The sequence below is a fragment of the Thermobia domestica genome, chromosome 11 (assembly GCF_964235325.1).
Source record: "Thermobia domestica chromosome 11, izTheDome1.hap1.1, whole genome shotgun sequence".
NCBI classification, from domain to species: Eukaryota; Metazoa; Arthropoda; class Insecta; order Zygentoma; family Lepismatidae; genus Thermobia; species Thermobia domestica.
The window spans coordinates 116,793,859-116,812,944 of record NC_137464.1 but is presented as its reverse complement, the minus strand read 5'-3'; the positions used below and the strand labels follow the sequence as shown (position 1 = coordinate 116,812,944).

Below are 19,086 nucleotides of genomic sequence, written 5' to 3'. Positions count from 1 at the left end.
TTCATATATATTTTATCTTCTTGCTCTTAAAAGTACGAATGACTTCGTGTTTACTATTTCCACATCTTTCCATGCTTAGTATCTTCCGATTCGGAAACACTGTAATCGTCAGTTGCAGCTCTCATCAGAACACAGTTTACTATTCTCGAACCTGATACATGATATACTTTCCTCCGCTGTATTATTCACAGTTTCACAGACGTGTTCCCACGTTTAGTCAACATTGGTGCTAGTATCATTATTACTTTTTTAGTCGTGATCATGATCATTTGGGGCCGGGGAATCATCCTCTCACGCACAGAATCTACTGTACTAACTTCAAATATACTGTAATATTTTTCCTAACAGGGGCGCCGGAACCGGGGGGGCAAGGGGGGCAGTTGCCCCTCCTGAAATTTTCAAAGGGGGCAAGATACTCGTTTTGCCCCCTCACTTTCAGACTGTAAAAATATCACACAACACTGATTATATGAACTAAATTTTGCTTTTTATAGTAATATCAAAAAAAAAATTCTCTGTTCCAGATTCATCTTTCTCTTTGAAACAAGGGACTGGGCGCTCTTTCTGCCCCATGTTAGACAGAAAGAGTTAGGAAAAAGAATTGAAAATTCTCTTTATTTCCATTGGTGTACATTCTCAAAACACTGTAAATTCTTTTAAAATTGTTGTTTAAGTAATCGTAAGTCTACAATATGAAACGAGTCGTTGAGCGAGATTTCAAACTTTTGAAATAAAGTTTGAAAAATATAACAGTTTAAATGAGTAACAGGATATTTAGGGCCTAAATACATTTTCCATAAAGTTAAATTAATGTTCTTACAAACAATATGCAGAGTGTAGTAAGTTTTATAGTGAGAAGGAAAAATGTATAAGGTAGGATTAATAATTCAGAGCATATGAAAAATGCGAACACTATTGTCGTTCCGTTCGTTTAATCCTTTCACTACCATTTTTTTCGTAGTGAGAAACATTAATATATGGCTATTTTAAGTTGTTTTCAAACGTATAAATATATATAAAAAATATTTTCCACAGTTTCGTTTTTCGACGTGGGAAGAGTGGGACATTATGTATTCCCCTGATATTTTTACGTGGGACCTATATGTCCCAGTGGTATTGACATGAACGATCATCTTGTATTTTCAATTATGAAACGTATATTGTCAGAAAAACAATTGGGTCGTATTTATGATTACAAATATTTTACATTTCGGCATCATTTTCCAAATTACAATACATGCAACCACTGCTTTATCACTAGCACATTGTTCCATCTTTCCACTTTCATCTCTTCCATTATCACTTTCATTGTTCACGTTCACTTCCACTATTATCTATTTGATAATGTTAATAAGAACTCTGTGAACCATTAGCAGGCTTCTCTTTACCAGGGGAACATCGATTCATAGCAATAAAATGTGGTAGTGAAAGGGTTAAGATATGAGTGCAGAAACAGAACACGTGTTTCAGCTCTCCTTTCAGATCAAGTTTGTAAACAAGAATAAGGAAGACAGTCACTGCTTATAATAACTAGTAGTGTTATATATTTAGCTCTTAATGGTCAAGCAATCATTTGCATAGTACGGGTAATTTGATGTCGTTCCTGCTGAAAGAAAAATGGATATGCCTGTTCTCAATCAATGGATTAATCCACGGGATATCTGGCTTAGTGCTGATTGAAAGAATGAAATTTTAAAGATTATGGGACATGCAATATAGAGAGACTTGGTAACAGAAGTTAAAGAGTCTCCATTTTATGCAATCATAGCCGACTCCACGACTGATATTTCAAAGAAAAAACAGTTGTCTCTGTGTGCACTGTATTGACTCTGATTCATCAAACCCAACAAAATATTTATGCAAATGATCACCCCACATGGCACAAAATCGGAAACACAATTCACGATCAAAGATATTCTAACGAAACTAACCTGAATGCAGAAAATATACGCGAACAGTGTCATGATGGTGCAGCTATCATGTCAGGACGAGTGAATGGTGTGCGGAAGATAACTTCGACTCAACATCCGAAAGCTGTATACATTCATTGCAATAATCATGCGTTAGATCTTCCATTGCAGGAAGTAGCACGACAATGCGAATCTTTGTGTGACGTGCGGGCCATAGTGAAAGACGTTTGAAACATCAACCTGGATTCTGCAAAACGATAGACAACATACGCACGCCGACATTGTTCTTGAACCCTGTAAAACTATCAACGAAAGTAATCCTAAACATTTGCTGCCTGTTTGTCCTACTCGCTGGTGTGTTAGGCGAAAATCTCTGATCAGATTTCAATCTACCACAAACGAATTCAAATCACGTTGGAAAAAAAATCATCAGTAATACAAGTGGTCCAGATGATGGTCAAAAAGTAATTCTAAAAGGGTATTTGAAAAGAATGAACAAATTCGGAATATTTTTTCTGATAGACAGTATACGTGCTTTTGTACCTTGCGGACAACTAGCGAAAGCGTTTCAAAATTCTGAGACTTCTTCCTCTGGAGCTAAAAGAGCAGCAGCGATTCTATCTAGAGGATACTCTGATAAACCTACGAACGGACAGTGCATTTGAAAACATCTATAAGGAAGCAAAGGAAAATGCAGATAGACTACACTTAAAATTGCCCACTTCATCAAGATCAAACAGAACACCAATTAGGTTGGAGCAGACTGAAAATCCTTCTATAGCACCTACCCTAGAACCTGTATCAGGTCTTCCAAAATCATTGACTATTTGTTGAATGGAGTGCAGCGTCGTTTCAATCAGCCAGGACTCCAACAACTCATAAAACTCTAGAAGATACTTTCTGAAGGAGCTATATGTGCTGGTGGGCCTTTCCCAAGAGAATATTTGAAGCAGGAATTGGGAGTTCACCCGTCGAATTTTAACCTGGATAGATTATGAGCTCAGCTCAGCCTGCTTTCACCTATTTTGATGACGACTGAATCGCTGACGACCATCAGAATATTAAAAACTATTAGTGTTGAAACCCCAACTGTTCGCAGCCTTCTCGACCAAGTTGTTCGTCTAGGGACTTTCGTTCTCACTATGCCAGCTTCTTGAGCATTTGCGAAAGATACAGCTATTTGCGTCGTCTAAAGACATATCTGAGGACGTCCAAGACACAGGAAAGATTGGCTCATCTGCTGTTGTTGCATACGTGTAGCGACCAGACTTAAATACCATTGCAAGAGAATTCATATCAAAGACAAGCGAAAGAAAAGATACTATTGGTCAATTTTGAATAGAAATAAATGTAGAATTACGTAAGTGAAAATATTATGCGTATTATAACCAATTATTTAAATTACAAAATAGCACATAAAATTCAATATAAACTTGAATTATTTCTTATTAATTTTGTCGTACTTTATTAGTGTGAAGTGAAGTGAATAAAATGAGATTAGGAAGAGAGGTGATTGTAATAACAAACTAGATATACTGAAGTAAGTGTAGTAAAAAATACAAATAACTCTGGATAATTAGTGTAATTGAATTTTCTATATAAATTTTATGAAGTGTTTAGTCAAAATTCCATTTTTCCATTTCTGGTTTGAAGTCAAGTAGGTAGAAAAAATATATTTTCTTATTTTTTTACTTAATTATGTAGCTGCTTTATAATGCACAAGTTAGTTTCTACTACAAAGTGCTACAAAGTTTGTAGTTCTACATAGCAATTTCTAATATTACAGTGTACTGCAACACCAGAACTGGATTTTTAAAAATATAATTTTAATTTCCTCGTTTGCAAGTGATTTAAGTAACTTTAAGATTCTCTAATAGTGTCCGTGTAAACATGTCCAATACAGTTAAAAATATGTACCAGTATATAAAATGGTAAAAGTTGTATTTACAAACAGTCATTTTACATTTTACATTTTTTTATGTTTTTAATTCTGACTCCAGTGGTTGAAAATTTCTGCACCACACCAAAATCCAGCACAAACTGACACGGGATTAATTAATCTAAAGATGTAAAGTAAGATGCCTCTAATAGATGGAAATTTCACTCTCACGAAACTGTTTACAGCTTCATTATATTATTATTATTATTATTATTATTATTATTATTATTATTATTATTAACCAATAAAATCAAATTATTGTTACATTACAAACATATATTCGTGTTATTATACCTATGTTATATTCCCGTGTCTATTTTCAAGACAGCAGTTTGCCCCCCCAGCTGAAAAATACTTCCGACGCCACTGTTTCCTAATATTCTCAAATCAAACACTTTCACCGTTCGTACATAAAATATCTACAGTAAGTTTGCTTCCACAGTAAGTAACAGTACAAATATATATATATATATATATATATATATATATATATATATATATATATATATATATATATAAAATAAAATAAAAAGAAATAAATAAATAAACAAACTTGAATTCTTTCCCTCTGTTCCAGTTCTTGCGGAAATACTGGATATATATTTACAGATCAAAATGAAAGTATACAACCAAACTAAAAATATATTCAAAAGAAACCATACACAAATTAACTAGGCGCAGAAATTAATTATGGAAAGACAACAGATCCCTAAAGCTCGACTTGCCGTGATACAAGTAAGATACTTAAGTGTGGCAATGTACTTGCAAGCAGGAATGTTAGGAAAATAGCAATCTACAGTTTGTTTCAGTTTATGTTTTTCTAATAGAAATCTTGACTGGAAAATAGGCTCAATCACTACTAAGAACAAGTAGCTAGAAATTGGCAATTATGAATGTAGAATTGGTCTAAATTGTAGCCAATTTCTAAACCGCCCTTTTTATAACTAATCAACATTTGAAAATAGCTGTATCTAGCCATAAACCGCTTAAATTAGTAACTCTAATAGATAATCTCTTACCCCCTTTCCTTCTTGCCAAAGCAACATTTGAAATGACGCTGCTGCTGTGAGAAAATGGAAACGTAAGCCTACGGATTTACAATCAAATTAAGCACAGATAGAACATAAAACCATCTCAATTATCAGATGAGATACGCAATTTGTATATATTTTTTTAATGTTTCAGTAATTATTGTTTCTTTATTTCAGATTCAGTACGACCTATTTGTTTACCTGTTGGCCAGCAACAGTGGCGTGATTTAGACGGCAAAAGTGTTGTTGTTGCAGGTTGGGGAGCAACTGAAACAGGTAAATATAATATTCTTATTTTATATGCGCTTTTATCAATATCATAGCAGATCATCTATGACTTAAGATAATATCACTGCAGAATTTTACAAATTCTGAATTTTTCGTATTTTTGTGAAGATTTCTTTATTAATAGTGACTGCCACAAAAAATAAAAACATAATAGCACTATGGAATGCATCTGAATATTGTAACTTCTAAAGGTGTGAGTGACCACTCATTATTTTATTACATAGCTAATATTTTAAAATTTTAAAGAAAATATCTTATTAAGAGGAGGTGAAAAAATGTATCTTTCCTTTTTCTGATTCTAAACTTTGAAACCACATCAGTCCAGTACATAGTTTACTTATGAAACACCTGTTTGGAATATATTGCTCCTGTAATTAATTTGTCGGCTTATTGTACCTCAAGTAACTTTCATTTTTAATTTTGAGTAATTATAAAATTGAAGTAACATGTAGGCCTATAAAAAATATATTAAACAAAGCATTTGTAATAAGTTACCAGCATTTCTTTGCTTCATAACATGAAATATTTTCCAAAAGTAACAATACATTCTTAAAAATATATTTTGAGGAATTTACTTAATACCACTGAATTTACTGTATAGATGTAATCAAAGTTAATTATAGAATTATACGTTTCTAATTATCCCAAAAAAGTAGCATAATAAATATAAATAATTGGTAGTTGTGGTACTGTGAGTCGCTAACGCTCTCGCCTTCGGTGCGAGCGGTCCCGGGTTCGATTCCCGGTGGGTCACTCGGTCGAAAAAAGTGTAACACGCTTTTTCAGGCCAGCCACCCTGAATGAGGTTTTCCTGGGTTTTCCTCATTCACACCAGGCAAATGCCGGGGTGGTACCTAACTTATAGGTCCCAGGCCGCCTCCTTCCCTCCCCAATCCTTTCTTCCTTCCCTTTCCTCGGATTGTGTGCTCGCCGAGGGACGTCATCCCTCAAATCGTGACGGGCTAAATGGCCTTAGATGCCGAAAAGCCCAGAAATCTAAATCCTAAATCCCCCCTGGTACTGTGAACATGTATTTTTTCTCTTTTCAAAATTTGACTGGTTATAATTTATGAATTGTGCATAGTAGGAAGGTGAGAAGATAGCGAGTCTACCCTAATTAGTCTGCATTATTCCGGAAATTCTACCATTCTTAATAATTGTACCATATTAGTCGCCATTAGAAAAATTCTGGAATTCAGTTCTTCCTGTTCCTGTTCCTCTAATTATTATTATTATTATTATTATTATTATTATTATTATTATTATTATTATTATTATTATTATTATTATTATTAATCATCATCATCAGAAATAAATAAACAAATAAATAAGAAATTCCAAAGCTGAATTTCTGGGGGCACTATGGTGCTTTCCGCTTGACTATGGTAATTACAATGAGAAGTCCTCGTGAGTTTATTAAACATCCTTCCGTTCTAACAATCTTACGATAAAGCCTGGCCTGGATCACGAATGGACACTAGGAAAAATGAAATGAAATCTTTCAGTTTAATGCCCCACGATTATGCCTTTTAGACTGAGGGAGACGGATGGTTAAGGCAAATGAATAATGATGGAATAACTGGTGGAATGATCATATGGGGGGAAACGAGAGTATCCTAAGAAAACCCACGAACACGATGTTGTCCACCACAAACTTACTTGGTTGGAGATCGAACTAGGGAGTCCACACACCGAAGGTAAGCGCTCTACCACTAAGCCACCGTACTCCCGAATGGACACTAGGAAAGCAATAGTTTCTATCCCTAATCGCAAAACGATTAGGAAAGGGAACAACACCAAATAATAGGGTAGGCTCACTACTTATTTTGCATACGTTTAGATGAGGTAGAAGTGTTATTTTAACAGTGATAACTGAGCGTTCCAATCAAATTGATAATATAATAATTTCTTTCTTTAAAATATTACAGGTTTGCTTCATAACTGTTATGTTATGTTGGGGTCTTTCATGACATTTCAATGTGCTATTTCGAATTTTACTTAACAGAATCATTTTTTTAAACATATTGATTCCAAGACATAACAATATTCCACTCTAGTCTACATTTCTTGTATTACGTGATTATTGTGTATTTAATAATGTTTAGTTATTTCGTTTTAAACTTTTCTAACGTAAGACTACAATTATTTTTTATGTAAAAACATAACATGTTCACATTTACTGTTCATAATATTACGACTATCATAAGAGTAGACATTTTAACAAAACTAGCTTAATACCCTATAAGTTTGCCCTGTAGAATAATTGAATCTCCTGATAATCAAACTCGGGAATTTGTGTAGTAAAGATTATTTGGTTATTGTGTTATAAGGTTCTTTGTATAGTAAAGAAATTTTAATCGTTTTTACTTTGGAGCTCAGATGTTTTGATCTGTTAGTTTTGAAGAGTATTTAAACCGACTAAGAACTCAAGCACTGAATCTAAGGACGTTCTCATGAGTCTTATAGGTGTCCATTTGTCATGAGTTTCATGCGAAATTGAAAACTGCATACTTGTAGAACAATGTTACTTACTTTTTACAACTTTATCTACAGTGTCAGTTTTCTAACTCACTCTTACATGAAAGGTATACGAACATTAAAAAACCAATAAAATGTATTTTGAAGTTTTGTGCATGGTTTTCTTACGTAATTGTAAAATTAGAAATAGGTATTTTATAGGTTAAACTAGATTTACATATCAATTTCCTTACAGGTACTTCTAGTAATGATTTGCTTCAAGTGAAGGTGCCTGTTGTTCCAAATGATGAATGTGCAAAAATATATGAACGCACTACTACTATTACTTCGAAGCAGTTGTGTGCAGGTGGTATACGAGGAGTTGATTCTTGTTCAGGTGACAGTGGAGGTCCTCTGAAATTTATTGATGAAGTTGAAGACGAGATACGTTTTGTCCAGTTCGGATTAGTATCATTTGGACCAAGAAATTGTGGTACTCAAGGAAGACCTGGTGTTTACACTAGAGTTGGTTACTACATGAAGTGGATACTGGACAACATGCGACCATAGGAAAGCTATCATCAGACATTCGTGTGTGCTTTTCCAGCGTCATAAAAAACTGTTTTCCACAGATAAATGATACATTTTTATCTATATTTTAAAGTGCAAAAATGACATATTTCGTGTTGAAGGTTTATTATTTATTACTAGTTTTAACTTAATATAAGAATAGAATATGTACTGCTTCTGTTTGTTAATTTTTCAGTCATGTTGAATAGATACTGTCAAGTTAATTATATAATTTTTTATAAGGTATGTGTGTTCATATATTAACTTGTTTCATGCGAAATTATTAAAAGTACGCATATTTGTTGTTGGATCTAAGCACATTAACTGAACGTGTAGAAGTTTGACTTATATTTGTGATAATTCTCCTTCATTTTCTCACAAGAAAATATTAGTAACGTTCAGCGACGTGTTGAAAACATTCCTGAATTTTTTAAATACGACATATTTTAAAATCTTTTATACTCATGTTCTCATATGGTGTCGTTATGTGCTTCTGTTATTTAACTGGAACAAATTTATAGTGAAGAAAATGTATTTGATGATAAAACTAATATATAGAGAATTTAAAAAACAATATCTCAACAAGGTGAAAAATTTTCTCCAAATATAATAGCAGGAAAATGTTGAAAAAAAATCTGAATGTAAGAAAGTGAAGTAGGTTCTCATTCTCAAACATCACAGGAGTGAAATTATATTTCAATTGTCTGTTTTACAGAGATCAAACAACAATAATATAACTATAATGCAGAACTTTGAACTTTGAATTCTGTAAACTAAAATTACAAATAGTATAAATTATTCCGAGATATTGCTTATTGTTGAAAAAAGTTCATAAAAAGAAATTTCGAATGATACAAGTGGCTTACATGGATCTTCTTGACAAATGTTCCAAGTTTATTATAGTTTATAGTATTTTGAAAGTAATTGGAAGTTTCGTTACGCATTTGAATATTATGTATTAAAGTGGTGATTAAGATGATGATATTTTTGTATTATTTTAATGAAAAAAAGGAACATTAAATGTAAACATTTCATGATTTAATGATATTCGTCATATAGCAACTCTTTTTCCTTTTATTTTGCAGGAAGTGTTATATAAAAACTATTTCTCATATATCTACGCAAAACTTAGTACTAATTCAAACTTGTTAAAATTAGGCTTGATGATAAGTTTAAAATATTTAGTAAAAAGCAAACTATATAAGTGCAATATTATCTCTTCATCACTGGTTTTTATATTCGATTAAAAAAAAAACAGAGAACAAGCTATAAGCCATCAAGAAAATTTAACTTCTTTACAAATAAAAGTATTGTTTAATATATTTTTAAAAATATCAAAATTTTACGAAAAGGTTAATTTTACTTACTTGTTGTGAAATAGAACAACCATTAAAAGAGAGAGAGAGAGAGAGAGAGAGAGAGAGAGAGAGAGAGGAAGAGAGAACATTGCGTTTGTCGAGTATGAAATAGTTCATTTTTTTATATTTTGTACCTAAGTATATAACTGTTTGTATGTGCTATACTTGGCTCTTGTAAGTAGTTCCTATTTTTTGAAAATTAAATTTCCGTACGCAAGCTGTGTGTATGTTTTATAAAATAAAATAGTTATATTTAAATACATATTTTGTATCTACTTATCAAGAAATAAAGATAGATAAAAGATACAGACGTATGCATTTATTTTGTACTTCACAATGTGTCATTAAAAAATTCGTAAATCTAAGAGGAAAGTTTGGACATACTTTTCATAAAATGGATACTTTCAAATATCTAGGATTAATATTAACAAACGAAAATCATATGTACGAAGAAATTAAATGTCGACTATAAATGGAATTCATGTTAGTATTCAGTTCAAAATCTCTTGTTGTCATGAATTCTGTCGAGAAATTTGAAGCTTAAAATATATAAAACGATAATCATGCCTGTTGTTCTGTATGGTTGCGAAACATGGTCGCTTACTCTGAGGGAAGAACATAGACTGAAAGTATTTGAGAACAAGATCCTGAGACGAATATTCGGACCCAAGAGGAACGGTAATGGGGAATGGTCAAAATTTCAAAACAAGGAACTATATAATGTATACAGTTTACCAAACATTGTTAGGATCATTAAGTCTAGGAGGCTTAGGTGGGCAGGTCATGTAGCTAGAATGGAAGAAAGTAGAAACGCTTTCAAAGTCTTAACTGCAAGATCAATCGGAAAACGACCATTTGAAAGACCTAGGCGCAAATAGGAGGACAATATTAAGATAGATCTCGCAGAAATAGGAATACAAAATAGAAACTGGATCGAGTTGGCTAAGGATAGAAGTCGGTGGAGAACTTTCGTGAACGCGGACTTGAACCTCCGGGTTTCATAGACAATAGGGTTGGAGTTAGTTAGTTCCGTGTTACACAATGCGTTGAGTATTTTGAAGCACCTTTTAGCATTGTATCTATACAGGGTGGTCCATTTTAATCTTTCCACGGACATATCTCGAAAACGGTTGAACATTAATAAACCGAACAAAAACTCAAATAGGACGTGCCATGAGGCATATCAAATGGTGTTGTCGCGGGTCCCCCAGGGCCGCCGTTCATGGGAGCCCAAGGCCTAACTTTAAGATTTCAAAGGAACTATGAGTTGAGTGATGCCTCTTTTGATAGATCTTCAAACACTAAACAGAGTTGTGACAAACCATTTTTTCATATCAATAACCGTATTCAAAATGGTCTCCAAGACATGGTGCCTGTATCAGATAAATCGTTCAGTACAACTAATATGAAAACGGTTGAAGATAAATGAACAGAACAATAAGTGAAACAGGAAAATATCATGGGGCACGTCGAATGAAGATGTCGTGGTGCCCCCAGGGCCGCCTTTCATGGGGGCCCAGGGCCCAACTTTAAAATTTTAAATAGAAACATGTGTCAAGTGATATCTCGTTCGATAGATCTTCAAACACTAAACAGTGTTGTGGCAGAAAAAGAAATGTTCATATGAGTCACCATTTCCAAAATGGCCGCCAAGACAAAATACATATATCAGATAAAACGTTCAGTATCACTAATATAAAAATGGTTGGAGATAAATGAACAGAATAAAACTCATAGCAAATCTAACTAACTAACTGTATGGCCTATGGAACCCGGGGGTTCAATGGAGCGTTCACAAAAGCTCTCCACTGACTTCTATCCTTAGCTAACTGCATCCAGTTTCTACTTTGTATTCCAATCTCTGCGAGATCCATCTTAATATTGTCCTCTCATCTGCGTCTAGGTCTTCCTAATGGTTGTTTTCTGATTGGTCTTCCAGTCAAGACTTTGAAAGCGTTTCTACTTTCTTTCATTCTAGCTACATGACCTGCCCACCTAAGCCTCCTAGACTTGATGACCCTAATAATGTTGGGTAAACCGTATAAATTATGTAGATCCTCGTTATGAAGTTTCAACCATTCCCCATTCCCGTTCCTCTTGGGTCCGAATATTTCTCAAATACTTTCAGTGTATGTTCTTTCCTCAGAGTAAGCGACCATGTTTCGCAACCATACAGAGCAACAGGTATGATTATCGTTCTATATATTTTAAGCTTCAAATTCCTCGACAGAATTCGCGACGACAAGAGATTTTGAACCGAATAGTAACACGAATTCCCTGCCTTTAGTCGATATTTAATTTATTCGTACATATGATTTTCGTCTGTTAATACTGATCCTAGATATTTGAAAGTATCTACTTTATCAAAAGTATTATTTAATATTTTAACGTATCATAATTTGCAGTATTACGTTCCCGACGCACTTCCATATATTTAGTTTTTTCTGCATTTACTTCTAAACCCATGTCCCTGCAACCCATTAATAAGATCTCTGCATTTCCTTCTATTGTTCCCCTGTCATCCCCCTCTTAAATTTACATCATCTGTATATGTCATAACATGGTGAACACCGTTCAACTATAGGCCCTGGTTGCTCTCTTTGATTTTCCTTACAGTGTAACATACAGAAATATAAGTAAACTGCTAATCACAGAAACCCAAAGCTACTAGAGTGTAAGTCTAAATAATTGAGCCTAGATCCTTCCCCATTCCTAGGTCCTTCCATCTGCACACAATGACGAGCATTTTGCTTCTGTTGTCATACAAACTAGCACATATAAGAAGAGTATACAAAGAGCTTCACCAAATAAATAAATAACCTGAATTAATAAGCAGTCATAAGACACAAAAAGAAGAAAAACTGGCATGCTGGGTTATAGATAATATCCACGTATATAGATAGAGAACGCAAAATTACTAAGACATGAAGCCATAAAAGGCAGTAGTAGTGTAATCAGTACTTGACGAATCGTATGTAGATGTTAATTTTAGCATGGAGTTCGAATCCTGTGTACATTTGTGTGTGTGTGTGTGTGTGTGTGTAAATGAACTGGATTTTCCTGATAAAGATGAGCACACTCTTGCAAGAAAATTACAAAATTTAATACACTATACCTAAAAGAATTACAACTTTTTTTTTCATCTCTACTACGGTACGTTAACACTTCTTACACCGGGAGTGACTATGTAAGAAAATAATTTACCACTGATTTCTTTATCAATATTAAAACAATGGGAACTACAAAATACTGGATATTTTGTGTTTTCTATGTCTTTTTCATGGGTTGTACGAAGCTTGTCAGGAAAGTAAAGATGCAAACGGAAAATAAAATATACAAGAAATGTACTAGACGAAAAGAAAGCTACACTGTTACAAAGGCTGTTTCTTTACATAAACCCATGTCCCTGCAACCCATTAATAAGATCTCTGCATTTCCTTCTATTGTTCCCCAGTCATCCCCCTCTTAAATTTACATCATCTGTATATGTCATAACATGGTGAACACCGTTCAACTATAGGCCCTGGTTGCTCTCTTTGATTTTCCTTACAGTGTAACATACAGAAATATAAGTAAACTGCTAATCACAGAAACCCAAAGCTACTAGAGTGTAAGTCTAAATAATTGAGCCTAGATCCTTCCCCATTCCTAGGTCCTTCCATCTGCACACAATGACGAGCATTTTGCTTCTGTTGTCATAGAAACTAGCACATATAAGAAGAGTATACAAAGAGCTTCACCAAATAAATAAATAACTTGAATTAATAAACAGTCATTAGACACAAAAAGAAGAAAAACTGGCATGCTGGGTTATAGATAATATCCACGTATATAGAGAACGCAAAATTACTAAGACATGAAGCCATAAAAGGCAGTAGTAGTGTAATCAGTACTTGACGAATCGTATGTAGATGTTAATTTTAGCATGGAGTTCGAATCCTGTGTACATTTGTGTGTGTGTGTGTGTGCGTGTGTGTGTGTGTAAATGAACTGGATTTTCCTGATAAAGATGAGCACACTCTTGCAAGAAAATTACAAAATTTAATACACTATACCTAAAAGAATTACAACTTTTTTTTTTTTCATCTCTACTACGGTACGTTAACACTTCTTACACCGGGAGTGACTATGTAAGAAAATAATTTACCACTGATTTCTTTATCAATATTAAAACAATGGGAATTACAAAATACTGGATATTTTGTGTTTTCTATGTCTTTTTCATGGGTTGTACGAAGCTTGTCAGGAAAGTAAAGATTGTAGCGATTTCCAATACGCTACATTATTTTTATGATATATATATATATTAAATTGTGGTGTTGTGAAGTAAATTTACTGTTTAAAAAGGGCAGAGAAAGAAATTGATTAAAGTTAAAAAAAAGAATTGTAATATGTAGGAAGGAATTCGTTTTGTTTTTCTTTCTTTCGCTCTTATTTCTGTAAAAGCTTGAAGTTGTAAGCGAAACACCTTTTCTTTTCGTTAGCTGTGTGTTTGAATGACGTAGCACGGGAAGACGAGATAGTGAGTGACACGCCCCCTTTTGTGGCTTCGGTTGTCTCGTGCTAGCTATGCCTCGTCACTTGGTTTGAAGGCGATACGGGGAACAAGTGGAAGATTACGTACATGCAGCAGTGTTTGGTTAAAGTCGGGAAATTCGTATTACATTTTCTCTTTCCTTGTCAGTGCAAAAATATAAAATATAAAATACCGTGAAATAATGTAGTGATTGTGGAGTGTTTTTTCTTTTTTAAAAAATGTATGAAGAAGTAACTTAACGTCAGTTTGTTTCAGTTTGATACTGCAAAATTGTTAGGCTATGTAGGCTGTCTCAATTTAATCAAAGTTAAGTTAGGACTCCTCTTATACCGTCTTGTTGCTAGAAATTAACAAAGTTAACAATTAATAGTGAGATTAATTTCTAAAAGTGAGATTAGAAAGAAAAAATTATTTTTTAAAAAAAGTGAGCTTGTAAAGAATAAGTAATTTCTAAATGATTTTTCTACTTACTTCTAAGTTTTAAAAATTGTAATTAAACTACGTAGTGGAATGGTAGTGCTAATACGTAGAAGAGTGCCTAAACACGTTAGTGGGTGTAAATTGAATTAAGTAGTGGTTAAAAAGGTCAAACCTAATTTAATAAACGGTAAATTCTAATTGAATAAATTTAACGAGACTATATAGGGAGCTTCAAGAGGAGTAGGAAAATAAATTACAGTACCAGTTTGATCGAATTGAGGTAGAAATTACGTTAAATTTAGACTTATTAAAGGAAATTATTTAACTGTAAAATTTACATAGTAAGATTATACAGAGCGTTTTAAAATTAATAAGCACTGAAATAATTAAATTTATTGCTAAATCGGGTTGCACTATAGTAGAAGAAAGACAAGGTCTTAGATTGTGGACCCAGCAGATGATTGGAGCCTTTGGGGTAAAAAAAAATTCTTTCCTTTCTGTTTCTAATTTTCCAAATGTCAAGTGGTAAGTACTTAATTTATTTTTTTCTATTACTTAGAAACAGTAGAAATAGTCACTGGGTGTTGAATGCACACGTTAAAAAAAATCTTAAAGTATACACTGAATCTTTTGAGCCAAATGTCTCCACATCGATTACATTTAAATTTAATAAATTTGTAACAAAGAAAAGGTGTTCGCAATTCAAGCTTATAATTTCTCTATTGGTCATTAAATGTTTGGTTTTATAGTCCAAATTAAACTGATTTAAATACAATGATTTTCACTCCTGATACTATATATATCGTTGAAAGATTAGTAATTGTTAGCTATTGTTATTGTTTGGCTACATTTAATTGTATATTGTAACTTAAATCTAAAAATTTTTGAAGCTAATTAAAACTGTCCCAAAAATTTAATTTATCTGTTTAATTCCTATGTTTTTGCATTCACCAACCAGTTTTTTTTATTGTACGAACGAGAGAGAGTGGAGTGCTATAATATTAACTATTTACCTTTCATTTTTTATTTTTGGGAGGTTTTCAGGTACGCTGCTGCTGTAAATTTTTCACTGGTTCAGAGTCACTCGCGATTACTTTTTGGTTTTTGTTGTTTTTTTTTAAAATTATTTTCCTCAAGCCATATAGTAATTGCGATACCGAAAAGTGACGCTTCGAATAAACCAAGTCAATATTTTTTTTAAAATTCTTTTGATGAAGTTCAGGTTGATTACCTAGGAGATTTTTTTAAGTTGAGATGCTATTTCAATTCCGACCCAGTGGGTATATGGTATTATAAATTGGATCAGTCGAGATATTTATTAATGTTTCACTAATGTACTAAATGCTACAACATTAAATTCAAACCAAGTCCGTTGTTGACGTTTTGGAGGTTGGGCTATTGTAATTAGTAATAATAATAGTCCTCCTTGTTGCAACGTAATAATAAGCATTACTGATTTAGAATTTTCAAAATGGATAAAATTACTGTTAATTAGTGTAAGGATAGACTGGATGAGTAGAATATTGAACGAGAAATTAAAATTATTTTTTTTAAAATTTGCTTTCGAAGAAATATGGAAATGGAATAGATGTTAGTTGTTCAGGATTTGATCATAGTGTTATATTCAGTATTATGAAATTTATTTGAATAAGTATCCCTTTAAGGTAGTCCGTGGTAGATTAAAAATTGAAGAAACCTCTATAAGTGAGTGACCTTATCAGTGAAAATTGGGGCCGATTGCTAAATTGTAATTCAATAAAGAAAATAAAACCCAATTTTGTTACGACTTGATTTGTATGATATATTTATTGTATTTTGTGAATATTTTGTGTGGTTGTGTGAGTGAATGAAAGTTGGGTAGCTTGATAGTAATTTGGAAATATTTGTATTGGTAGTAGTAGAAATAATTCTTAAATTTAATATCTGTTGCATTTCGTTGAATTTTTTTTAAATTGTGAAAATATTAGAGATGGCATTTTCCGACCACTCTGGCGAACCAAATTATTTGAGTTTAGAATTGGACCCGTTTTCTGAAATACAATTTCTTAGTGGTGAACGTAGTCCTGGACGGAGGAATGTTGAAGTGGTTCAGCATAATGCTAATGATATACTTGAAAATAGGGATCAAGCGCGTTTTTCTACAGACTTTGTACAGTTTGATAATTTGTTGCCTAGTAGTTTGGAGGCACAGTCTCCTCATTTACGCAGTGATGAGTTGAGGTCACATTTTTTGAGTAAGAAAGAGGAAAGTGACTCGGATTCTGATAGTAATAATGATCGTAAAGCTCAATCAAAATATTTCAGGGAAACTATTAATGAATTTTGCGATTCGGTTAAATATGTAAATCCAAGATTAACCTCTCAGCCAAATTTCTCAGAAATGTATGGTTTCCACAAGGGAATTTCGGACTTAGAAACTGAAGTCAAGGGAGTTCCTAGTCATCTATATTATGGGTTGGATAAAAGATTGAGTCGTAATATTGAATCGGATAATACGGTTAGGGAAGTTGGGCGAACAAGTTCCATAAATGAAAAAATAAAAAAGGAAAGTAAATGTGAGGATTTATCGAATATTCAGGGTGAAACTATCCCAGACTCTAAAAAATTCAGTGATCTGTTATTTAATGCCAGAGAGGGTAAAAATATAACTTGTACGCAACCCTGTTGTGGAATTTCAGAAAATTCACTAGATCCTTTGATTAATAAATATGTCTTTGGGAAAATAAGTTCTATTGTTGATTCGAAACTTAGTAAGGTACAACCAACTGATGGAACTGATAGTTATAGGGTTTTTGACATGATGGTAATATTGAATGAGTTAGTTGTGAATTACAAATATCCCCTGCGAATGTTGTTATACTCAGTGTCGGTCAAGACTTCGGGAATGTTATATGCTGAAATTATGGATGGATTAGCACATAATAAGTCTTGGGAAGATCTTAGGCAAACGATTAGGGGTAGATTCATATCGATGACAGTGCGTGGTCACCTTATTGCTACCAGAGTATTTCGTCATATGAAACAGACGGAGAATGTAATTGAATATATTGATTCTGTTTATAACTCAGCTAAAGTTCTTGGGTTTAGTGATAGTGAAAAGGATATTGTAAATCTGTTATTGCATGGGATGAACCCAGAATATAGGTTTCAGTGTTTTTCTTATCAAATACCAGAAAATGTTCAGCAAATGAAGGGTATGGTAGAAAACTTCGATAGATATAAGCATTCTAAAAGAGAGTATGAAAACTTAACTTCGTTTAAAGGAAAAAATGTTAGGTCTTGCCTTGTTACTAAGGGAGATTATAATTATATGGGTTCATTATTTAAAAAAGGCAGACTTTCAGAAAATTCTACTGAAACTTTGCGTGTTGAGGAAATTTGTGGGAAATTGAAAGATGTACAACTTGGTAAGCAAAAAGTTAATTATGGTAAATCAAATGATAATAAACATTTTAATCCGAAACAAATTGTAACTTCTACCTTTTCTGGAAAAAATAAAAAATATTCGACGAACGATGGGAGATTTAATTATAAAGGAAACCCTACTTCTCTCACTCATGGCAATTCGGGAGGAAACGGAAGGTGTTTAAGACTGAACAAACCTATGACTGATAAGAAACTAGAGGTTCCGGCAAGTATGGATGACAGTTCGGCTACCTTTGTCCTAGCTACAATAGCAGGAGTTACTGTACCGTGTTGTATAGATTCTGGAAGCACTATAAATCTTATTAGTTCTCGTTTAGTTTCATTGTTGGATGAATCTAAATATAGTTGTAGGAAAACAGACTCAATTGCGATTAACTCCATGATGTGTTCTAGTAGAACTGAACCCCGCATGGTGACTGTGGAAGTAAATTTTGGTGTACTGCGATTCGACATAAGCCTCTTCGAAATTGCTGAGATTCCGTGTGATGTTATTTTGGGAACGCCTTTTTTAAAATCAACGAGGGCTATCCTGGATGTGTCTAGGAATAGAATTTGTTTTAGAGACAGTAATAGATATCTAATATTACGTAAAATGTCATCATTGACTGACTTTTTTGAAAATGATAGGCAGCATATACCAGGAGAGAAACCTAATCGAAGAGAAAGAGACTTACCGGGAGAGAAACCAGATCGTGCTGACAGGAAACCTGTGTGTATTTATCTAACTGAAAATAAGAACCGGATTTCACATAGATGTATGAAGAAAGTAGATGTTTCTGTTCAGTGTGAATTGGACTCTGCTTCAGCGTTTGAGAATGTGAAGTCACGTGGGACAGCTAGATTAGATGAGACTTATCGAGACTCTTGTTGGATGACGGAGAGCTCTGTAAATCAAGGAAATAAGGGTGTCGACCGTATAGATTCAGTTAATGGGAGTGAAGACCAGTGGTCTGTGTCTTTAGAAGAAGAGTTTTCTCATCGTTTTGCGGAACTTAAAAGGCAGTTAGGAATGAGTAGTTCCAGTGACATTGTAATAGGTGAAGAGCACACTGAGGAAGAATTGCCGAGGGACAAAAACGAAAGATCGAATATGGTTGATTCCAGTGATGTTAAAACTTCAATAGACGAAAGTGAATTTTGGACTGATTCG

At 33.4% G+C, this 19,086-nt stretch overlaps 1 protein-coding gene and 1 long non-coding RNA gene across 5 annotated transcripts in view; one reads left to right on the top strand and one right to left on the bottom strand.

Annotated features, from left to right (window-relative positions):
• Positions 1 to 9,859, top strand: part of LOC145664383 (melanization protease 1-like) — a 59,711-nt gene extending 49,852 nt beyond the window's left edge. Inside the window, exons 5-6 of the mRNA XM_081731046.1 lie at positions 5,058 to 5,156; positions 7,882 to 9,859. Coding sequence (XP_081587172.1) covers positions 5,058 to 5,156; positions 7,882 to 8,195 — 413 coding nt within the window. The 3' untranslated portion in view covers positions 8,196 to 9,859. The remainder of the gene's footprint in view (positions 1 to 5,057; positions 5,157 to 7,881) is intronic.
• The window catches only part of LOC145664384 (uncharacterized), a 338,163-nt gene that overhangs the window by 296,390 nt on the left and 22,687 nt on the right, over positions 1 to 19,086 (bottom strand). The gene's annotated exons all lie outside the window — the stretch shown is intronic.